A 24,053-nucleotide genomic window follows, 5' to 3' on the forward strand; every position below is an offset into this window, starting at 1 on the left:
TACACCTCTCAGCTGGAATGTTGGACCACTCTTCCTTTGCAAACTGCTCCAGGTCTCTCTTATTGGAAGGGTGCCTTTTCCCAACAGCAATTTTAAGATCTCTCCACAGGTGTTCAATGGGATTTAGATCTGGACTCATTGCTGGTCACTTCAGAACTCTCCAGCACTTTGTTGCCATCCATTTCTGGGTGCTTTTTGACGTATGTTTGGGGTCATTGTCCTGCTGTAGACCCAAGATCTCGGACACAAACCCAGCTTTCCAACACTGGGCTGTACAGTGCGACCTAAAATCCGTTGATAATCCTCAGATTTCATGATGCTTTGCACACATTCAAGGCACCCGGTGCCAGAGGCAGCAAAACAGCCCCAAAACATCATTGAACCTCCACCATATTTCACTGTAGGTACTGTGTTCTTTTCTTTGTAGGCCTCATTCCGTTTTCGGTGAACAGTAGAATGATGTGCTTTACCAAAAAGCTCTATCATGGTCTCATCTGTCCACAAGATGTTTTCCCAGAAGGATTTTGGCTTATTCAAGTTCATTTTGGCAAAATGTAGTCTTGGTTTTTATGTCTCTGTGTCAGCAGTGGGGTCCTCCTGGGTCTCCTACCATAGCGTTTCATTTCATTTAAATGCAGATGGATAGTGCGCGCTGACACTGATGCTCCCTGAGCCTGCAGGACTGTTGAATATCTTTGGAATTTGTTTGGGGCTGCTTATCCACCATCCGGACTATCCTGCGTTGACACATTCCATCAATTTTTCTCTTCTGTCCATGCACAGGGAGATTAGCTACAGTGTCATGGGTTGCAAACTTCTTGATAATGTTGTGCTCTGGGGACAAAGGCAAATCTAGATCTCTGTATATGGACTTGTAACCACAATTTTGGTTCTCAAGTCCTCAGACAGTTCTGTTCTCCTCTTTCTGTTGTCCATGCTTAGTGTGGCACACACAGACACACAATGCAAAGACTAAGTGAACTTTTTATCTGCTTTCAGGTGTGATTTTTTATTTTGCCCACGCCTGTTACTTGCCCCAGGTGCTTGTTTGTGCTGACAACAAAATCACACAAACCTTATCAATGGAAACCAAATTTATCAATCCATGGAGGTCTGGATTTGGAGTCACAGTCAAAATCAAAATGGAAAACCACATGACAGGCTGATCCAACTTTGATGTAATGTCCTTAAAACAAGTCAAAATGAGGCTCAGTAGTGTGTGTGGCCTCCACGTACCTGTATGACCTCCCTACAATGCCTGGGCATGCACCTGATGAGGTGGCGGATGGTCTCCTGAGGGATGTCCTCCCAGATGTGGACTAAAGCATCCGCCAACTCCTGGACAGTCTGTGGTGCAACTTGGCATTGGTGGATGGAGCGAGACATGATGCCCCAGAGGTGCTCAATCGGATTCAGGTCTGGGGAATGGGCGAGCCAGTCCATGTCATCAATGCCTTTCCCTTGCAGGAACTGCTGACATACTCCAGTCCTCACATGAGGTCTAGCATTGTCTTGCATTAGGAGGAACCCAGTGCCAACTGCACCAGCATATGTTCTCACAAAGGGTCTGAGGATCTTCTCTCTGGAACCTAATGGCAGTCAGACTACCTCTGGCAAGCACATGGCGGTCTGTGCGGCACCCCAAAGAAATGCCACCCCACACCATTACTGACCCACTGCCTAACTGGTCATGCCAAAGGATGTTGCAGGCAGCAGAATGTTCTCCGCAGCCTCTCCAGACTTTGTCACATCTGTCACATGTGCTCAGTGTGAACCTGCTTTCATCTGTGAAGAGCACAGGGTGCCAGTAGCAAATTTGCCAATCTTGGTGTTCTCTGGCAAATGCCAAACATCCTGCATGGTGTTGGGCTGTAAGCACAACCCCCACCTGTGGATGTCGGGCCCCCATACCACCCTCAAGGAGTCTGTTTCTGACCGATTGAGTGGACATTCCTTGCAGAAAGGCGGAGGTAGCAGTCCTGCTGCTGGGATGTTGGCCTTCTCCATGCCTCCTGATAGCGCCTACATGCTCTGGACACTACGCTGACAGACACGGCAAACCTTCTTGCCACAGCTCGCATTGATGTGCCATCATGGATGAACTGCACAACCTGAGCGTCTTGTAGACTCCGTCTCATGCTACCACTAGAGTGAAAGCACTACCAGCATTCAAAAGTGACCAAAACATCAGCCAGAAAGCATAGGAACTGAGAAATGGTCTGTGGTCAACACCTGCAGAGCAACTCCTTTATTGGGGGTGTCTTGCTAATTGCCTATAATTTCCACCTGTTGTCTGTTCCATTTGCACAACAGCATGTAAAATTGATTGTTAACAGTGAGATTTCACAGAAGTGTGATTGACTTGGAGTTACATTGTGTTGTTTAAGTGTTCCCTTTATTTTTTGAGCAGTGTAGTTACATAGTAACAAAGTCCCATAGTTAATATGGTTGAAAAATGACAAGAGTCCATCAAATTCAACCTAGAGACCTATTGTGTTGATCCAGAGGAAGCTAAATGAGGCTGATGCCAGTTGCCCCATGAGAGGGAAAAAAATCCTTCCCGACTCCAATATGGCAATCAGAAAAAAAAAATCCCTGGATCAACTTTCTATCCACATAAATCCAGTATCCATAAGCTGTATTATTATAATTTTCTAGAAAAACATAAAGGACCCTCTTGCTTATTGAGTCAGACATCACTACATCATGTGGCAGAGTGTTCCCTAGTCTCACAGACAAAAAAGAGCTATACACCTTCTTCTGTAACATACAGATACTGAAAGGATTGAAAGGATTAAGATTTTTTAATAGAAGTCATTTACAATTTTGTTTAACTTTCTGGCACCAGTTGATTTTGGAAAAACAAAAAACAAAACGCCCATGTGAATTTCGGTCCACGCCACGGGGACCGGCCCAGGATGCCTGCTGAAATCATTCAGCAGGCACCACGTGCAAGCCCCCTGGGGCGGGTCCTGAGACTGGCTATCTGCGGTGATTCAGGGTCATACGGGTCTCCAGTGACCTGGAAAATAAGGACTGCCCCCCCTCCTATTCCTGCTATTGGTTGGTCAGAACCGACCAAAGTGGTCAAAGCTCGGGGGCAAAGTTCTGCCAGCCCATAGTAATCCGGGCGATGCGGCTCCCTGGTGCGGAAATGACGTGCGGCTCCCTGGTGCGGCAATCCTACGGTAGCCGGTGAGTAGTTGCCTAGCAACATCTGGAGGGCTACAGTTTTGAAACCACTATACAGTGGTCTCTAAACTGTAGCCATCCATATGTTGCAAAACTACAACTCCCAGCATGTCCAGACAGCTGTTTGGGCATGCTGGGATTTGCAGTTTTGCAACAGCTGGAGGGCCACAGTTTGGAGATCACTGTGCAGTGGTCTCTAAACTGTGGCCCTTCAGATCTAGCAAAACTACAACTCCCAGCATGCCCAAACAGCTGTCTCGGCATGCTGGGAGGTGTAGTTATGCAACAGCTGGAGGTACGCAACTATATCTCCCAGCGTGCCCTTTGGCGATCAGTACATGCCGGTAGTTGTAATTTTGAAACAGCTGCAGGAACACTGATTGGAAAAAGCTGAGTTAGGTAACAGAACCTAATTGAAGGTTTTCCAACCACTGTGCCTCCAGCTGTTGCAAAAGTACAAGTCCCAGCATGCTCTGTCTGTCAGTGCATGCTGGGAGTTGTAGTTCTGCAACAGCTGGAGGTTTCCCCCCCCCCCCCAATGTGAATGTACAGTGTACATTCACACAGGTGGGTTTACAGTGAGTTTCCTGCTTCAAGTTTGAGCTGCGGCAAATTTTCCGCCGCAGCGCTGACTCCTAGCCTTAAACTCACCATAAACCCCCGTCAGTTTGAATGTACCCTAAAAACACCACACTACACTAACACATAATAAAGGGTAAAACACTACATATACACCCCCTTACACTGCGCCCCCCCCCCCCCCCCCCCAATAAAAACAAAAACGTATCATACGGCATTGTTTCCAAAACTGAGCCTCCAGTTGTTGCAAAATAACAACTCCCAGCATTTCCGGACAGCCACTGACTGTCCAGGCATGCTAGGAGTATAGCAACAGCTGGAGGCACATTGTTTGGGAATCACTGGAGTATAATACCCCCATGTCCACCCCTATGCAATCCCTAATTTAGCTCTCAAATGAGCATGGCGCTCTCTCAATACAGAGCCCTGACGTATTTCAAGGAAACAGTTTAAGGCCACATATGGGAGCAATTTCACAACACATTTTAGGGGGCTTTTTCTCCTTTTACCCCTTATGAAAAGGAAAAAATGGGGTCTACACCAGCCTGTTAGTGTAAAAAAAAAAAAAATATTTTTACACAAACATGCTGGTGTTGCCCCGTACTTTTTATTTTCACAAGAGGTAAAAGGGAAAAAAAGACCCCCAAAATTTTTAACGCAGTTTCTCCTGAGTACGGAAATACCCCATAGGTGGGCGTAAAATGCTCAGCGGAAGCACAACAAGGCTCAGGAGTGAGAGCGCACTATGTACATTTGAGGCCTAATTGAGGTTGGATGGGGGGGAGGGGGAATGTTCACTAAAATGCTGGTGTTCCCCTAAATTTTTCATTTTCTCAAGGGAAAATAGGAAAAAAGCCCGCCAAAATTTGTAACCCCATTTTTTCAGAGTAAGAACATACCCCAAATGTGGATATTAAGTGCTCTGCGGGTGCACTACAATGCTCAGAAGAGAGAGCGCCATTGGGCTTTTTGAAAGAAAATTTGTCAGGAATTGAAGGCCACGTGTGTTTACAAAGTGCCAGAACAATGGACCCACCCCCCCGACATGTGACCCCATTTTGGAAACTACACCCCTCACATGATGTAATAAGGGGTGCAGTGAGCATTTACGCCCCACAGGTGTCTAACAGATTTTTTTGCACAGCCCATTGTTCCAAAGATCTGTCAAATGCCAGTGGTGTGCAAATACTCACTACACCCCTTAATAAATTCTGTGAGGGGTGTAGTTTCCATAATGGGGTCACATGTGGGGGGGGGGGTCCACTGTTCTGGCACCATGGGGGGCTTTGTAAACGCACATGGCCCCTGACTTCCATTCCAAACAAATTCTATCTCCAAAAGTTCAATGGCGCTCCTTCTCTTCTGAGCATTGTAGTGCGCCAGCAGAGCACTTGATGTCCACACATGGGGTACTTCCATACTCAGGAGACATGGGTTACACATTTTGGGGGGCATTTTCTCCTATTACCCCTCGTAAAAATGTAAAATTTGTGGAAAAACCAGCATTTTAGTGAAATTTTTTTTTATTTTCATTTACACCTAAGGCTCACTGTACCCTTGTTACGTTCCTTGAGGGGTGTTGTTTTCAAAATAGTAGACCATGTGTTTTTTTCTGTTCTGGCACCATAGGGGCTTCCTAAATGTGACATGCCCCCCAAAAACCATTTCATCAAAATTTGCTTTCCAAAAGCCAAATGTGACTCCTCCTCTTCTGAGCATTGTAGTTCGCCCTCAGAGCATATTTCCATACTCTGAAGAAATGGGGTTACAAATTTTTGGGGGGCATTTTCTCCCATTACCGTTTGTAAAAATGGTAAGTTTGGGAAAAAATCGGCACTTCAGTGAAAAAAAAAATGTTTTCATTTACACATCTGACTTTAACAAAAAGTCATCAAACACCTGTGGGGTTTTAAAGGGGCATTCAAGGCAAAAACTTTTTTTTATAAATCAACTGGCTCCGGAAAGTTAAACAGATTTGTAAATTACTTCTATTGAAAAATATTAATCCTTCCAATAGTTATTAGCTTCTGAAGTTTTCTGTCTAACTGCTCAATGATGTAGTCACGTCCCGGGAGCTGCGCATGATGGGAAAATATCCCTATAGGAGCTGCACAGCTCCTGGGACGTGAGTCATCAGAAAGCAGTTAGACAGAAAACAGCAACTCAACTTCAGAAGCTAATAACTATTGGAAGGATTACGATTTTTTAATAGAAGTAATTTACAAATTTGTTTAACTTTCCGGAGCCAGTTGATATATAAAAAAAATGTTTTTGCCTGGAATACCCTTTTAAGGCTCACTGAACCCCTTTTTACGTGCCTTGAGGGATGTAGTTTCCAAAATAGTATGCCATGTGTTTTTTTTTGTGCTGTTATGGCACCATAGGGGCTTCCTAAATGCGACATGCCCCCACAAAAAACATTTCAGCAAAATTAATTTTTCAAAATCCCATAGTCGCTCCTTCCCTTCTGAGCCCTCTAGTGCAGCGACAGAGCACTTGACATACACATATGAGGTATTTCCTTACTCGAGAGAAATTGGGTAACAAATTTTGGGGAGCTTTTTCTCCTATTACCCCTTGTAAAAATAAAACAACTGGGTCTACAAGAACATGCGAGTGTAAAAAATTAAGATTTTGAATTTTTTCCTTTACTTTGCTGCTATTCCTGTGAAACACCTAAAGGGTTAACACACTTTCTGAATGTCATTTTGAATACTTTGAGAGGTGAAGTTTCTATAATGGGATACTTTATAGGATATTTCTAATATGAAGGCCCTTCAAATCCACTTCAAAACTGAACTGTTCCCTGAAAAATTCCGATTTAGAAAATTTCATGAAAAATTTGAAAATTGCTACTGAACTTTGAAGCCCTCCGATGTCTTCCTTCCAAAAGTAAAAACATGTCAACTTTATGATGCCAACATAAAGTAGACATATTATATTGTATATGTGAATAAATAAAACATTTATTTGGAATGTCAATTTTCTTTACAAGCAGAGAGCTTGAAATAAAAAAAAATGCTAAATGTTCAAATTTTTCATGACATTTTGGAATTTTTCACCAACAAATTATGCAAGTATGGACGAAAATTTACCAGTATGTTAAAGTAGAATACGTCACGAAAAAACATTCTCGGAATCAAATTCATAAGAAAAGGAATTCCAGAGTTATTAATGCTTAAAGTGACAGTGGTCAGATGTGCAAAAAATGCTCTGGTCCTTAATTGAAAATGGGCTGGGTCCTTTAGGGGTTAAGGATATGATCATATGAAGCACTGTATTATCATATCATTGTGTGACTCCATTTCTTTTTTATCATAATGATAGAAAATCACCAAAATGTCCATGATCAAAAGATTACATACCCTTGAATGCTCTTGGGACCTTATTTAGATGCTAGCAATGCTAAATAGTTTGATGCTTTACCCCCAAGAAAAGGCTGATCAAACATAGATCAGATATGACATTTTATATAGCATGTTTTGGATGTCAAAGAGGCATATTATTCTTACTTCTCCAGCAATTTGCTCAAACAAGCTGCGGAATTGTTTTTCTTCTTCTGTCTCTTTGTGTGGAGGACGTGGTTCTGGTGGCTGAAAATATTAAAGTAGAAAAAAAAACATGTACAATAGTGAACACTATTTTGAAATGTAGCCATCAGCATTTTTCATAAAAAAAATAAAAAAAAGCAGGAGGTCTGCTTCAAGAAAAATAAACATGCAAACCAATGGAAACTAATGGAACCTGACACATTTTGGACACATGTTGTATAATAGAATAATATATACCTATGTATCTCAAACAGAAACGTCACAAGGAGCATTATGCTCTTGACGTGTATGCATCCAATAAAAACAAAAATGTGGTGTGAAAAGAGACTTCGTGCAAAGGCTACACAGTGTAAGGCTAAGCTTCCACTTGGTTTTTTTTTCTGGCAGTTTTTGGAAAACTGCCACTGAAGTTTTTGAGCTAAAGCCAGAAGTGTATTCAAAAGGAATAGGACATATAAAGGAAGAACTTATACTTATGGATCCACTTCTGACTTTGGCTCAAAAACTGCAGTGGAAGTTTTCCAAAAACTGCCAGAAAAAAAAAACAACTGGAAACTTAGCCTAAATGGAGGGGAAAATTTGCTGCATTTCGGCCTTAATATCTCCAGCAGAAAGATTTTACAAAATGTTATTTTGGGGGGGGGGGGGGGGGGGGGGAGAGGTAATCAAAACCTGTGCAGATGAAGAGTGGTCTAGTTGCCCATAGAAACCAATCAGCTTGCTTTTTTCATTTAAAAAAAAGTCCTTTGAAAAATGAAAGAAGCAATCTGAGTGATTTCTATGGGCAACTGCACCACTTCCTCTACACAGGTTTTGGTGCAAATATTTTGCACATTTTGTGCTGTGGAATATGGTGTGGAATATGTGAATTAAGAAAGTAAATTTGATCGCAGATGTGTGGGTTTTTTCTGAACGATTTCACTTGTTCTGTAAATAGTGTGGATTTTCCACAGGTAGATTTCAAGGGGAAAACGCACAGCATCTGCAGCATCTAAACCCCTACCCTAAGGGTACGTTCATACATACTGGATCTGTTGCATATTTTTTGCTGCATATTTGATGCAGTAATTTTGCACAACTTCAGTGGTATAATCAGCTGCAGCAAATATGCATCAAAGATATGTGTGAACATACCCTAAAAGAGTGGTGTTTTTTTTTTTTTTTTTTCTTACAAAAGGCAATAATCAAATATCTACAGGATGGGTTACAAATATCTGATTGTTGGGACCTCAACAGAACACTAAAACAGGAGTCCTCCATTAGTCCTCATTGTACAACCATAGTAAGTAGGAGCTTGAATAGTGCAGTAGTAGAGCATGCTATCTGGTGCTTCATTCATTGTCATAGGGACAGAAACATTAAAATATTGTACTTTTCAGCATGCATTTTCAACCACCTCCCCATTCTAGAGATCAGGGATGGAGGGGGGGGGGGGGGGGGTTTACTAGAGGTGGGGCCTCCAGTGATCAAGGATTGAACAATATAGTAATATATAGCAAATATTTATAAATAATAAAATGACAACTATAATTTAAGGAAAAACCTTAAAGGACATCTTCAGTGAATTAACACTTCTCCCCTATCCACAGGGTATAAGTGTTTGATCGCAGGGGGTCCGACCGCTGGGACCCCCTGCGATCTCGCAAATGGGGCCCAAATTGCCGTTCTGTGAGAGCGGCTAATACGCGTTGCGTTGACCTCAGTGAGGTCGACGGTACGCCCCCTCCCCATACAGCGCTATTGTAGAGGTGGGGAGGCACGAACACTGCATCCCCTCCTCTCCCATAAAACTCCATGGAGGGGACGTGTCGGCCGTGGAGTCATGCTGTGGTCAGCACGCCTCCTGCACCGGAGAGCCGCAGCAGAGCCATGGCCCCGTGAGGGAGATCGTGGGGGGTCCCAGCATTCGGACCCCCGGCGATCAAACATTTATCCCGTATCCTGCGGATCGAGGGTAAGTGTAAATTCACTTCAGATGGCCTTTAAGCAATATATAAAGTGTTTCACATAAATGACTACACCCCTCACATTTTGTAAATATTTTGTTATATTTTTTCATGACAACACCGAAGAAATGACACACTGTTACAATGTAAAGTAGTGAGCACACAGACTGTATAACAGTGATTAATGTTGCTCTCCCCTCAAAACTCAACACACAGCCATTAATGTCTAAACCTTGGCAACAAAAGGGAATACACTTAAGGGATCACGCTCTGCTTCAGTATGTCACAGCACATGTTGGCATTTATGGCTTCCTCAATAAACTGTAGCTGCCTAGTGCCAGAAGCACTCATGCAGCCCCAGACCTTGGCACTCCACCCACCATGCTTGACTGCTGGCGCCACACAGGCTTGACACCATCTGAACCAAATAAGTTTATCTTTATCTCATCGGACCAATACACATGGCACCAGTAATCTATGTCATTAGTTGAGGCTTCCTACTGGGACAACAGCCATGCAGACCAATCTGTGCAGTGTGCAGCATATTGTCTGAGCACTAAAACTAACCCCTCTATCCCATCAACCTCTGCAGCAATGCTGGCAGCACTCATACATCTATTCCCCATGAACAACCTCTGGATAGGACACAGAGCACATGCACTCAACTTCTTTGGTTGACCATGGCAAGGCTTGTTCATAGTAGAACCTGTCCTGTGAAGCCGTTGTATGGTCTTGCCCACCATTCTGCAGCTCAGTTTAAGGGTCTTGGCAATCTTCTTATAGTGTAGTGTAGTCTTTTTTTCAAATCCTTAAAATTCTTTGCCATGAGGTGCCATGAAGAAAAGGAAAGAGGACACAATCGATCCATAAAGGCATCAATTGTGAGTCCCTAGATTTAACTGTATTCATTTATGTGGTATACAGATCCTGTGTACAGCTGCTATCTACCCCTTTATGGTGATTGTATGTGGGAATATCAGTCTTTTGTAGAGTGGACTTTATTCAGTAACAATATAACATGTTAGTTGATATGGTAGTGGTGGTCATGGTGTGACTGTAGCAGTCATTCCTAATGGTAGTTGTAGTCATGGTGTGGCGGTATTAATTTTTCCCTTACTGCTAGCGCACAAAACTAGTGGTTTGCACCTGTGCACATATTTCATTCTATTTAGATGTTATTAGGTTTATTGGTCTCAGTTTTAGTCAGATTTGGTCAGTAATATGGTAGTATGATAATAATATTCCTCCTTATATACTGGTATTATAAGTAATATTGATCTGAGTATACAGGATTTGGTAAGAATGTGGTATTAATATGTGTGATGATAATATTCCTTCCTGTATACTGGTATTATTTCTAATATTGGTCTCAGTATACAGAATTTGGTCAGTAAAAGTATGATGGTAATATGTATAGTGATAATATTTCCTCCTTGTATACTTTTATTATTGGTAATATTGGTTTCAATATACAGAATTTGGTCATTGATAGTAAAATGGTAATATGTATGGTGAAAATATTTCCTCTTGTATACTGGTACTATTGGTCTCAGTATACACACGTTGGTCAGTATGTAAAGTAAGAATTATTTTTTTTAAACTTTCTGTGGGATTTCAGACTACAAACTACCTGAGTATGTACAGGTTGCAAAGGGTGATGGTGTAGTCACACTCCTATCACTTTCAGACAGTGTGTACATGCTGATATCTGAGAGTGATAAGAGTGTGATTGCTGAAACCATACTGTACAGTTGCCTACTGGTAGTAGTTAATATATTAAAGGAGGAGGCTGTTGGGTGCAGATGTGCACATGGTTAGGGGTGTGATTAAGGGTATGGTTAAGGAAGTGGCTTGGGCAATGGGCTTTTGTTGACCTAGAAACACCCCTAGTGATAACACAAAATTTAAGACAATTGCTCACCATTCTCCAATAAGTATATATAACACTAATGAGCTACATGTGGGAACATGGCTAATTGGGCCCAATTTGGACATTTCCACTAAGGCGTGTACTCACTTCTGTTACGCATTAATGGCTCTGAGTTATTTTGAGAGGAGCAACATTAAAGGGGTACTCCGGTGGAAAACTATTTTTTTCTATTCAACTGGTGCCAGAAAGTCAAATAGATTTGTAAATTACTTCTATTTAAAAATCTTAATCCTTCTAGTACTTATCAGCTGCTGTATGCTCTAGAGGAAGTTGCATAGTTCTTTTCTGTCTGACCACAGTGCTCTCTGCGGACACCTCTGTCCTTGTCAGGAACTGTCCAGAGTAGGAGAGGTTTGCTATGGGGATTTGTTCCAGCTATGGACAGTTCCTGACATGAACAGAGATGTCAGCAGAGAGCAGTGTGGTAAGACAGAAAATAACCATACAACTTTTAAATAGAAGTAATTTACAAATCGGTTTCATTTTTTGGCACCGGTTGATTTAAAAAAAAAAAAATGTTTTCCACCAGCGTACCCCTTTAGACACTGTTAGGCTAAGTTTCCACTTTTTTTTTTTCTGGCAGTTTTTGGAAAACGGCCACTGCTGTTTTTGAGCCAAAGTCAGAAGTGGATCCATAAGGGAGGAGAAGTGTAAGTCCTTCCGTATATATGTCCTATTGCTTTTGAATACACTTCTGGATTTGGCTCAAAAACTGCAGTGGCAGTTTTCCAAAAACTGCCAGAAAAAAAATCTTAGTGGAAACTTAGCTTAACAGTGTCTAAAGGGGTATGCTGGTGGAAACTTTGCCTTATACAGGCTGTGCTCTCACTACTGTACATTGTAGCACAGTTTTATTTCTTCAGTGTTATTACATAAAAGGATATAATAAAATATTTACAAAAATGTGAACGTTGTACTCACTTAAGTGGGATACTGTACATAGTGGCATTCTTTCTTTCTGTACTTTTCCCTGATTTGTGACATGGAAAAGAAATTTATTGTAGAAAGGTGTATAAATTGACACCCTTTTTAAAAAAAGTTCACATCCGACAATTTAGGAAACAGTGCACATAATCAACTAAATTGTAAAATACCTTAATATCGAGAATATAAGAGTATAGCGATAAAATGAAAACTTGATGTTTTCTCTTTTTTATTTATTTTTTTAAGGCTAGGTTTCCACACAGGTTTTTTAACCTTTTAAGGACGGAGCCCATTTTGACCTTAAGGACAAGGCCATTTTTCTTATTTTTGCACTTTTGTCTTTTCCTCCTCCCATTCTAAAAATAATAATGCTTTCAATTTTGCACCTACAGACCCAAATAAGAGCTTATTTTTTTACGTCGCCAATTGTACTTTGTAATGACATCTCTTATTTTATAACATAATCTGTGGTGAAACAAAAAACCATGCCAAAAATAAATGCCATTTTGTAACTTTTGGAGGCTTCCGTTTCTACGCTGTGCACTTTTTAGTAAACATGACACCTTATCTTTATTCTGTAGGTCCATAGAGTTACAAGGATACCCAATTTATGTAGGTTGTATTTTATTTTATTACTTTAATAAAAAAAAATTATAATTACATGCACCAAAATTAGTATGTTTAAAATGGTCATCTTTTGACCACGATAACTTTTTTCTTTTTCCACATATGGGGCTATATGAGGACTAATTTTTTGCGCCGTGGTCTGTAGTTTTTATCGGTACAATTTTTGTTTTAATCGGTCTTTTTGTGCGCTTTTTATAAATTTTTTATAATATACGAAATGACCAAAAACTTTGGACTTTGGTATTTTTTACATGTACGCCATCGACTATGCGTTTTAACTACCCTTATATTTTAATAGTTCGGACATTTACTCATGTAGCGGTACCACATGATTATTTAGATTTTTTGTTTTATTATTTTATTTTAAAAATAAGAGTTGGGATTCTAACTTTTATTAGGAAGGGGTTAATTTATTTTTATAAACTTTTTTTTAACATTTCATTATTTTTTTTTCTAGACTAAAACCTGTCTAGAGGAAAAGTTGCTGAGTTGCCCATAGATCTTTTCAAAAATGAAAGAAGCAATCTTTTCAATTGGACAGGTTTTGTCCAATCTTCCCCGCAATCTTTTGCTTGCATATACTGATCAATGCTATGCCATAGCATAGTATTGATCAGTGTTATCGGTGCTCTGCTGCTCCAGCCTGCATAGCAGGCTGGGAGCAGAAGATCACCAATTGGACAGCAAGGAGGCATATAAGGACCTTCCCGCCATCCTCTCAGCTGATCGGGACATCACGGTTTAACCGCGATGGCCCTGATCAGCTCCACTGAGCTCGAGGGATACTTTTACTTTCACTTTAGATGCCGCAATCAACTTTGATTGCGGCATCTAAAGGGTTAATGGCGAGCATCAGCCCGATTGGTGATACCTGGCATTAAACCTGGGTCCTGGCTGCTGATATCAGTTGGGACCCACCAGGTTTGAAGCGTGCTCAGGTTGTGAGCGTGCTTGGAACTTTGGTAACGGGACTACGGCATACATATACACCCTTCGTCCCCAACAGGTTAAGGACAAAGAGCGTACATATAAGCCTTGCACCCGCTCCCCTTTTGTGACACACGCCCTGGAGCTGAGCATGTGTCATAGCAGAATGGATAGCTACCGGGATTCGTGACTAATGCCGGACATCATATCGGTGATGGCTGGCATTAACCCCTTAGACCCCTCTAAAATCTAAAATTAAAACAATCCAGGCTGCTCGGAGGAGCTGATCGGGACCACCGCAGTGAAAACACAGTGTCCCGATCAGCTGAGAGGAGAGAAGGCCCTTTCCTGCCTCCTTGCCGTCCAATAAGTGCTCCTATGCTCCAGTCAGCCGTGGCAGGCTGGAGCAATGGAGCACCGATAACACTGAAAAAGGCTATGCTATGGCATAGCATTCTTCATTGTATACAATCTAATAATTGCATGTAATAATCCACTGTGGCAACTAAAAACCGTGTAAATTTTTTTTTAAATAAATGTGATTTAACCCCTTCTATAAACATTTTTTATCACCCCCTTTTTTTTAAAAAAAAAGGTGTAAACAAAAATAAACATAAGCATATGTAGTATCGCCTTGTGTGCAAATGTCTGAACTATAAAAATATAGTGTTAATTAAACTGCATGGGAAATGGCGTGAATGTAAAAATACCAAAGTCCAGAATTGCATATTTTTGGTCACTTTGTATACCCTAAAAACAAAATAAAACCCATATAATGTGGGTATAGTTGTAACCATATGAACCTACAGAATAAAGAGAACATATCATTTTACCAAAAAGTGCACTACGAAGAATCGGAAGCCCCTAAAATTTACAAAATGTCAGTTATTTTTTTCCCAATTTTGGCAAACCGATATATTTATTTATATTTCGCCATAGATTTTGTGGTGAAATGATTGATTTCATTACAAAGAAAAATTGGTGGTCTTATGGTGGAAAATTTAAAGCGTTACGATTATAAGAAGGTGAGGAGGAAAAAACTATAGTGCAAAAATGAAATAACCCTTAAGAGGTTAAAGTTATTTTTTTTTAACTGCCACTACAACTAAAGTAAGAAGAAGTATAAGTCATTCCTTTATATTTTCCATTTGTTTTACATACACTTCTGACTTTGGGTCTAAAAATGCAGTGGTAGTTTTCCAAAAAAGGCCAGAAAAAAAACCTGCATGAAAACCTAGCCTAATGCTGACCACACGTCCTCGTTAAAGATCACATTGTGCTTATCATGTAACAAATACCATGAATACATAAGTATAATATGAGTTCACTTACATCGGGAATATCCACAATTATCTCGCCATCAATCTCTCTATAAAAGAAAACAGGTTTTTATTTTCACCATGAAATTATCAGTTTTGTTTTAGATATGAAGAGCTATTTCATCTTATATAAGATTGTAAAACATGTGCATTTTTGCTTAACATTTAATTAGGGGAGAGATTTATCCAAAGGATCCAGAAAAGTTGCTGAGTTGCCCATAGCAACCAATCAGATAGCGTCTTTCATTTTTCAGAGTCCTTTTTAAAAATGAAAGAAGCGATCTGAGAGAAAATTTTGCATGCACAACCTGTGAACCAGTGCTTTATCTAAAACATTTCTGGGCATTCTAATTCTGAGCATTAGAGGGGGTATGTTATGCTATTTAACAATTTGTGTTCTGCTAACCATTGATACTTGTGTGTGGGCTCATTTACATTTAAGTAGTCAGCTATTACATCACAACTGAGCACTCTTGTCTGTTAGGTTTTGGCTTGTATCTATGTGGGAATATGGGGCATTTATCAGGGTGCCCCTACTGTACAGAATGTCCTATCTAGCTTCCATGTAATTTAATATCCTTTCGGACCTGGTCGGAGCTACTTACACTGTGGCGTAAAAAATAGGCTAATATCTCTCAACACACACCTGTCCCGAATCCCCGAGCGACCGCAGATTTGAACACTGAGTGTGCCTTTAAGACACACACAGAGTTGAGCGTGCGCTCGGCTGGGACGGCTGATGTGACAGGAAGGAGCCGGTGGCTCCATCCTATCACTCCAGCCAGGGCTTTCTGTGCGGCAAAGGCTCTGCGGAGGCTGTCAGCACAGGAAGCAGAGAGAAGAAGAGGAGCCACTGGAGCTGCGGGGGAACGTGGCAGAGGTAAGTGGTGTTCTTTTTTTTCTTCCATGGAGCTGTGTAAGGGGCATTACTATATATGGGGGCAATGTGAGGGGGCATTAGTATATATGGGGGCCATGTGAGGGGTCATTATTATGTATGGGGGCAATGTGAGGGACATTACTATATATGGGGGCAATGTGAAGGGGCATTACTATATATGGGCGCAATGTGAGGGGGCATTGGTATATATCTGGGCAATGGAAGGGGGCATTACTATATATGGGGGCAATGTGAGGGGGCATTAGTATATATGTGGGCAATGTGAGGGGGCATTACTATATATGGGGGCAATGTGAGCGGGCATTACTATATATGGGGCAATGTGAGGGGGCATTATTACATATGGGGCAATGTGAGAGGGCATGCTTATATATGGGGGCCATGTGAGGGAACATAATGTATGGGGGCAATGCAAGGAGGCATTATTATGTTTAGGGGAAGTGTAAGGGGACATTATTATATATGGGGGCAATGTGAGGGGGCATTATTATGAATGGGGGCCATGTGAGGGGGAATTATGTATGGGGGATGTGTACGGGACATTATTATATATGGGGCAATGCGAGGGTGCATTATATATGAGGGCAATTCACGCGGCATTATATTATATGGGGCAAGGTGAGGGGGCAATATAATATTTGGTGGCAATGCAAGGGGGCAATGTGAGGGGGCATTATAATGTACGGGGGCAATGTGAGGGGGCATTATAATGTATGGGGGCAATGTGAGGGGGCATTATAATGTAAGAAGGACAATGTAAAGGGGAATTATAATGTATGAGGACAATGTTGGGGCATAATACTATACAGGGGCACAGAAGGAACTACTATATGGGGCAGTGTAATTAATATAGGGGGTTTGTATAGAGGTGAAGACTTTGCTGTAAGAAGCCTTAAATGTTTGTTTGGCAGATTCAGTGAAGAAGAGTTGTGATAGGGAGAAATCTTCATGATGACCCAGAACAGATTGAGAAAATCTCCCATTACTATCTTCCGCCATAAAATAACATCCATTATTAATAATGGGCTATAACGGGTTAAAACGGATAATGTAAAAATCCCATAGACAATAATGGGATTTTCTAACGGCCGTATGGGATTTTGCGTGGATCTGCGGCGTGGATCGCCAGCCATGGAACGAATTATCATGTCTATTTAATGCCTGATTGGAGATTAGTATTTGGATAGTGACAGTACATTGTGGACGGGCTGCAGCTGCTTTGCTTGTTATGTTAAAGTACCTAGATGGCATTATGAACCGGGTACGGGACCTACAATATTGACGTCTCATATCTACGCGGGACATACAGGTCCTTTATCATAGGAATCCTGGTAGCTGGACTTATATTGTTCGGCACCATATCCATCCCGCACAGCGGGATGTTGCCATACCCTTGGAGGAGTCTTTATACTAGGGTTTATACCTTCTCCGATACCTTGTATCTGCATTTAGCTACCTGGAGGATTAGCTATTTTCTGCTATCTGGAGGATTTGCAATCTAAAAAGATACTACAAACAAGCTGCTCAGTCACCTGCCTGCCTCTATGTGCTATTGTAGGCTTAATGTATTGTGCATATGTTTGCTATGTTAAGTCTGTAGTGTCGCATACATACACTGTATATTTGTGTCAGTATTCGTAATCTGTATATTATTTAATTATTTCATCCCCTCCCCCTTTCTATGTGCATTTTTTGTATACCATATTACTGTTATTGTCATCCCCTGATGAATCGCTATAAAATACACGGGCAAACGCGTTGGGATATACAGGTGTTCATCATAGGAGAATTTTTCTATTTATGTTCTGTGCATTATTTTGATATTTTTCTATTCTATTCTTTGACTACTATGGGAATTTTAAAGGAATTAATAAATGAATGTTTTTAGCTCAATGTAAAAGTTTTGATTCTTCTGGTACTCCGGCAGAAAACTTTTTTTTTTTTTTTTTTATAAACTGGTGCCAGAAAGTTAAACAGATGTGCAAATTACTTCTATAAAAAAATCTTAATCCTTCCAGTACTTATTAGCTGCTGAATACTACAGAGGAAATTCTTTTCTTTTTGGAACACAGAGCTCTCTGCTGACATCACGAGCACAGTGCTCTCTGCTGACATCTCTGTCCATTTTAAGAACTGTCCAGAGGGGGAGAAAATCCCCATAGCAAACATATGCTGCTCTGGACAGTTCCTAAAATGGACAGAGATGTCAGCAGAGAGCACTGTGCTCGTAATGTCTGCAGAGAGCACTGTGTTCCAAAAAGAAAATAATTTCCTTTGTTGTATTCAGCAGCTAATAAGTAGGATTAGATTTTTTAATAGAAGTAATTTAGAAATCAAAAAAAAAAAGTGGGGTATGTGCAGCTCACAATATAAATTAGTCGAGGCTAAATGGAAAGTATTTACACCAAAAAAATACCAGTAATAGAATAATATATAAGGAAAAAAAGGGGGTACCAAATGCCTCTAGACTAATACCATAGAATGGTACATGATAATGAAATTACAGAAAAACAAAGTCGGACTGTGCTTCACTTTAAATGATGTACAAATTTAATATAAAATATTACATAAAATGAATAATGCAAATCTAATACATATATGCCTCCTACCACAGGGCCCTGTCAATGTGCCGCCCCTGTGATGGTTCTGCCTGGGTCCAATGGATGAGCGGGACCCATTGTAGGGCTGGCCCTGCTCCTGCATATAATAAAATGTGGTTTACATGATACAATGTGCGCAATGTGAAATAAGATGTTACATTGGTGGAACCAGTCAAAAAAGTTAATGAAAGAATGAATCTACACAGATTTTTCATAAAGATATCAAGATAAGGGATAAGATGTGTGATCTCTGCGTGGCACCTCAGCATTCTGAACCCAGTATTCTGAACAAAAATGTTCAGAATGCCGGGGTGCTGCCCGGAGATCACAGGGGTCCCAGTGGCCGGACCCCCCACAATCAGACATCTTATCCCTTAATTAGGGGATACCATATGGAGGGGCGGAATTCCCCTTTATAAAAGAAAGACGTTTGAAGCCAAAATCATAAGTTTTAGCATTGCAAGCACAGAGGACTTATTGAGAATTTCAGCTTCTTAGCACATTATCAAAACTTCCTATAACCTGTGTTAGATTGTGCTCTGTATCCCACAATAACCTGCTGAATTACCATCCTCTCTCTCTCAACAACTACCACCCCCCCCCCACCCCCTTTCTTATCTATGTAGTCAATGGTCCTAGGTTCTGAAGCTGGATAATTTAACCCCTTAAGGACGGAGCCCATTTTCACCTCTAGGACGAAGCCCTTTTTTGCAAATCTGACCACTGTCACTTTAAACATTAATAACTCTGGAATGCTTTTAGTTATCATTCTGATTCTGAGATTGTTTTTTCGTGACATATTCTACTTTAACTTAGTGGTAACATTTTGTGGTAACTTGCATCCTTTCTTGGTGAAAAATTCCAAAATTTGATGAAAAAATTAAAAAAAAATTTCATTTTTCTAACTTTGAAGCTCTCTGCTTGTAAGGAAAATGGATATTCCAAATATTTTTTTTTTTGATTCACATATACAATATGTCTACTTTATGTTTGCATCATAAAATTGACGAGTTTTTACTTTTGGAAGACACCAGAGGGCTTCAAAGTTCAGCAGCAATTTTCCAATTTTTCACAAACTTTTCAAACTCGCAATTTTTCAGGGACCAGTTCAGGTTTGAAGTGGATTTGAAGGGTCTTCATATTAGAAATACCCCATAAATGACCCCATTATAAAAACTGCACCCCCCAAAGTATTCAAAATGACATTCAGTAAATGTTTTAACCCTTTAGGTGTTTCACAGGAAAAGCAGCAAAGTGAAGGAGAAAATTCAAAATCTTCATTTTTTACACTCGCATGTTCTTGTAGACCCAATTTTTGAATTTTTACAAGGGGTAAAAGGAGAAAATGTATACTTATATTTGTAGCCCAATTTCTCTCGAGTAAGCACATACCTCATATGTCTATGTAAAGTGTTCGGCGGGCGCAGTAGAGGGCTCAGAAGCGAAGGAGCGACAAGGGGATTTTAGAGAGTACGTTTTTCTGAAATGGTTTTTGGGGGGCATGTCACCTTTAGGAAGCCCCTATGGTGCCAGAACAGCAAAAAAAAAACACATGGCATATCATTTTGGAAACTAGACCCCTTGAGGAACGTAACAAGGAATAAAGTGAGCCTTAATACCCCACAGGTGTTTCACGACTTTTGCATATGTAAAAAAAAAAATAATAATTTCACTAAAATGTGGGTTTCCCCCAAATTTCAAATTTTTGCAAGGGTTAATAGCAGAAAAGACCCCCCAAAATTTGTAACCCCATCTCTTCTGAGTATGGAGGTACCCCATAAGTGGACCTGAAGTGCACTACGGGCGAACTACAATGCTCAGAAGGGAAGGCGTCATATTTGGCTTTTTGAGAGCAAATTTTGCTCGGGGGGCATGTCGCATTTAGGAAGCCCCTATGGTGCCAGAACAGCAAAATAACCCCCACATGGCATACCATTTTGGAAACTAGACCCCTCACAGAATGTAATGAGGGGTACAGTGAGCATTTACCCCCCACTGGTGTCTGACAGATCTTTGGAACAGTGGGCTGTGCAAAATTTTTCATTTTCACGGACCACTGTTCCAAAGATCCGTCAGACACCTGTGGGGTGTAAATTCTCACTGCACTCCTCATTACATTCCGTGAGGGGTGTAGTTTCCGAAATGGGGTCACATGTGGGTGTGTTTTTTTTTTTTTTGCATTTGTCAGAACCGCTGTAACAATCAGCCACCTCTGTGCAAATCACCTCAAATGTACATGGCGCACTCTCCCTTCTGGGCCTTGTTGTGCGCCCCCAGAGCACTTTGCGCCCACATATGGGGCATCTCCGTACTCGGGAGAAATTGTGTTTCAAATTTTGGGGGGCGTTTTTCCCTTTTACCTCTTGTGAAAATGAAAAGTATAGGGCAACACCAGCATGTTAGTGTAAAATTTTTTATTTTTTTACACTAACATGCTGGTGTAGACCCCAACTGTTCCTTTTCATAAGGGGTAAAAGGAGAAAAAGCCCCCCAAAATTTGTTAGGCAATTTCTCCCGAGTACGGCGATACCCCATATGTGACCCTATTCTGTTGCCTTGAAATACGACAGGGCTCCAAAGTGAGAGCGCCATGTGCATTTGAGGCCTGAATTAGGGACTTGCATAGGGGTGGACATAGGGGTATTCTACGCCAGTGATTCCCAAACAGGGCGCCTCCAGCTGTTGCTAAACTCCCAGCATGCTTGGACAGTCAATTGCTGTCCAGAAGTGCTGGGAGTTTTTGTTTTGCAACAGCTGGAGGCTCCATCTTAGAAACACTTCCGTACAATGCGTTTTTAATTTTTATTGGAGAAGGGGGGTGGGGGGGCAGTGTACGTGTGTATATGTAGTGTTTTACTCTTTATTTTATGTTAGTGCAGTGTAGTGTTTTTAGGTTACATTCACACTGGCGGCAGATTACACTGAGTCTCCCACTAGGAGTTTGAGCTGCGGCGGAAAATTTGCCGCATCTCAAATTTGCAGCGGGGAACTCACTGTAATCTGCCGCCAGTGTGAATGTAGCCTGTACATTCACACGGGAGGGGGGTCAAAACTACAACTCCCAGCATGCACTGACAGACCATGCATGCTGGGAGTTGTAGTTTTGCAACAGCTGGAGGCACACTGGCTGGAAAACCTTGAGTTAGGTTATGACCTAACTCAGTATTTTCCAACCAGTGTGCCTCCAGCTGTTGCAAAACTGCAACTCCCAGCATGTACTGATTGCGGAAGGGCATGCTGGGAGATGTAGTTATGCAATGGCTGGAGGCACGCAAGTACAACTCCCAGTATGCCAAGACAGCCTTATGCTGTTCCTGAATACTGGGAGTTGTAGTTTTGCAAGATTTAGAGGGGTTCAAGTTGTAAATCACTGTCCAGTGGTCTCAAAACTGTGGCCCTCCAGATGTTGCAAAACTACAACTCTCAGCATGCCCAGCCAGCAAACTGCTGTCTGGGCATGCTGAGAGTTGTAGTTTTGCAACATCTGGAGGGCTACAGTTTGAGACCACTTAGTGATCTACAACCTGAACCCCTCTAAATATTGCAAAACTACAAGTCCCAGCATGTCCACACAGCAAACAGCTGTCTGGGCATGCTGGGAGTTGTAGATTTGCAACATCTGGAGGGCCACGGTTTAGAGACCACTGTAAACTGTGGCCCTCCGGATGTTGCTAGGCAACAACTCACCTAGCAGGACCCGGAAGCCGCCGCCGCACGTGGGGGATCCCCGCATGGAGGATCGCGATCCGGGATCCAGGTAGGGACCTTCGGCGCCGACCCTCCCTGGACGGTTCCCCCGTTTTGCCCGGACACCGATAGGTGGGCAAAGCGGGGGAACCGAACTTTAACCCCCCCTCCCCCGGTCTGCTATCGGTCGGTCGCTCGGCCGACCAATAGCAGGGATAGGAGGGGTGGCAACCCTGCCACTAAACTCCTATCCCCTTTAGGGGGATCTAGGGTGTCTCGGACACCTACGATCCCTCTTATTTTCCGGGTCACCGGGTCACCAGTGACCCGTATGACCCGGAATCACGCAGATCGCAGGTCTGAATTGACCTGCGATTTGCGCGCATCGCGGTCATGGGGGGGGTCTCAGGACCCCCCTCGGCGATGTGCCGGGATGCCTGCTGTTAGATAACAGCAGTCATCCCGGTCCGATCACCGCTACCGGTGACGCGGCGCTCCCGGAACCCCGCGACGTACATGTACGTCGCCGCGCGCCAAGTGACACTTCGCGGCGCCGTACATGTACGTCGCTCGTCGTGAAGGGGTTAAAGGGATATTCCAGGAAAATACTTTTTTTTTTTTTATAAATCAATTGGCTCCAGAAAGTTAAACATATTTGTAAATTACTTCTATTAAAAAATCTTAATCCTTCCAGTTGAACCTGGTTGAACTTGATGGACATATGTCTTTTTTCAACCGTACTAACTATGTAACTATGTAAGTACTTATGAGCTGCTGAAGTTGAGTTGTTCTTTTCTGTCTAAGTGCTCTCTGATGACACTTGTCTCGGGAATTGTCCAGAGTAGAAGCAAATCCCCATAGCAAACCTGAGACAAGCAAAGATGTCAGCAGAGAGCACTGTTGCCAGACAGAAAAGAACAACTCAACTTCAGCAGATGATAAATTATTGGAAAGATTAAGATTTTTTAATAGAAGTAATTTACAAATCTGTTTAACTTTCTGGAGCCAGTTGGTATAAAAACATTTTTTTTCCTGGAATACCCCTTTAAGACCCAACTTAGTGGGAGTCCTACACTTTTGTTGTTTTAAACTCTGCATCTCACAACTCAATATGCAACCTGTGTGTTTTCAGCCTATGTGCTCAGAAATGTTTTTGATTTGATAAAAGGAAGAATCCTGAAATCTTGTTGCTACAAAATACTGTTAGAATGTTGTAATACATTTCTTTATTGGACTATTATTTTTTATATAATATATACCTGTGATCGGGTATGTATATATTTGTGAAGGTGGAAAGGCAGCCTTTGGTGTGCCTTGGCTTCATGTTTTAGGTACACCTAAAAAGGGGTATACCTGGTGATAGATAAGTACTATGTAATGATAACAAAAAGGGGAAGGGAAGATGGGACAATTTTTTGATTAACTCAATTACACTGCGCAAAAAAAATAGAGGGAACACTTAAACAACACAATGTAACTCCAAATCAATCACACTTCTGTGAAATCACACTGTCCACTCAGGTAGCAACACTGATTGACAATCAATTTCACATGCTGTTGTGCAAATGGAACAGACAACAGGTGGAAATTATAGGCAATTAGCAAGACACCACGAATAAAAAAAGTGGTTCCGCAGGTGGTGACCACAGACCGCTTCTCAGTTCCTATGCTTCCTGGCTGATGTTTTGGTCACTTTTGAATGCTGGCGGTGCTTTCACTCTAGTGGTAGACGGAGTCTACAACCAACACAAGTGGCTCAGGTAGTGCAGCTCATCCAGGATGGCACATCAATGCGAGCTGTGGCACATCAATGCGAGCTGTGCAGAGCCCTGCAAAATTACCTCCAGCAGGCCACAAATGTGCATGTGTC

The 24,053-nt window shown here is 41.7% G+C and overlaps 1 protein-coding gene across 1 annotated transcript in view; it reads right to left on the reverse strand.

Moving 5' to 3' along the window:
- The window catches only part of CAPN9 (calpain 9), a gene marked incomplete at its 5' end in the record, with an annotated part of 376,282 nt that overhangs the window by 95,381 nt on the left and 256,848 nt on the right, over positions 1-24,053 (reverse strand). Inside the window, 2 exons of the mRNA XM_056566855.1 lie at positions 7,284-7,364; positions 15,009-15,045. Of these exons, the coding sequence (XP_056422830.1) occupies positions 7,284-7,364; positions 15,009-15,045 (118 nt within the window). The remainder of the gene's footprint in view (positions 1-7,283; positions 7,365-15,008; positions 15,046-24,053) is intronic.

This window comes from Hyla sarda, chromosome 3 (genome assembly GCF_029499605.1).
Source record: "Hyla sarda isolate aHylSar1 chromosome 3, aHylSar1.hap1, whole genome shotgun sequence".
Lineage (NCBI taxonomy): Eukaryota > Metazoa > Chordata > Amphibia > Anura > Hylidae > Hyla > Hyla sarda.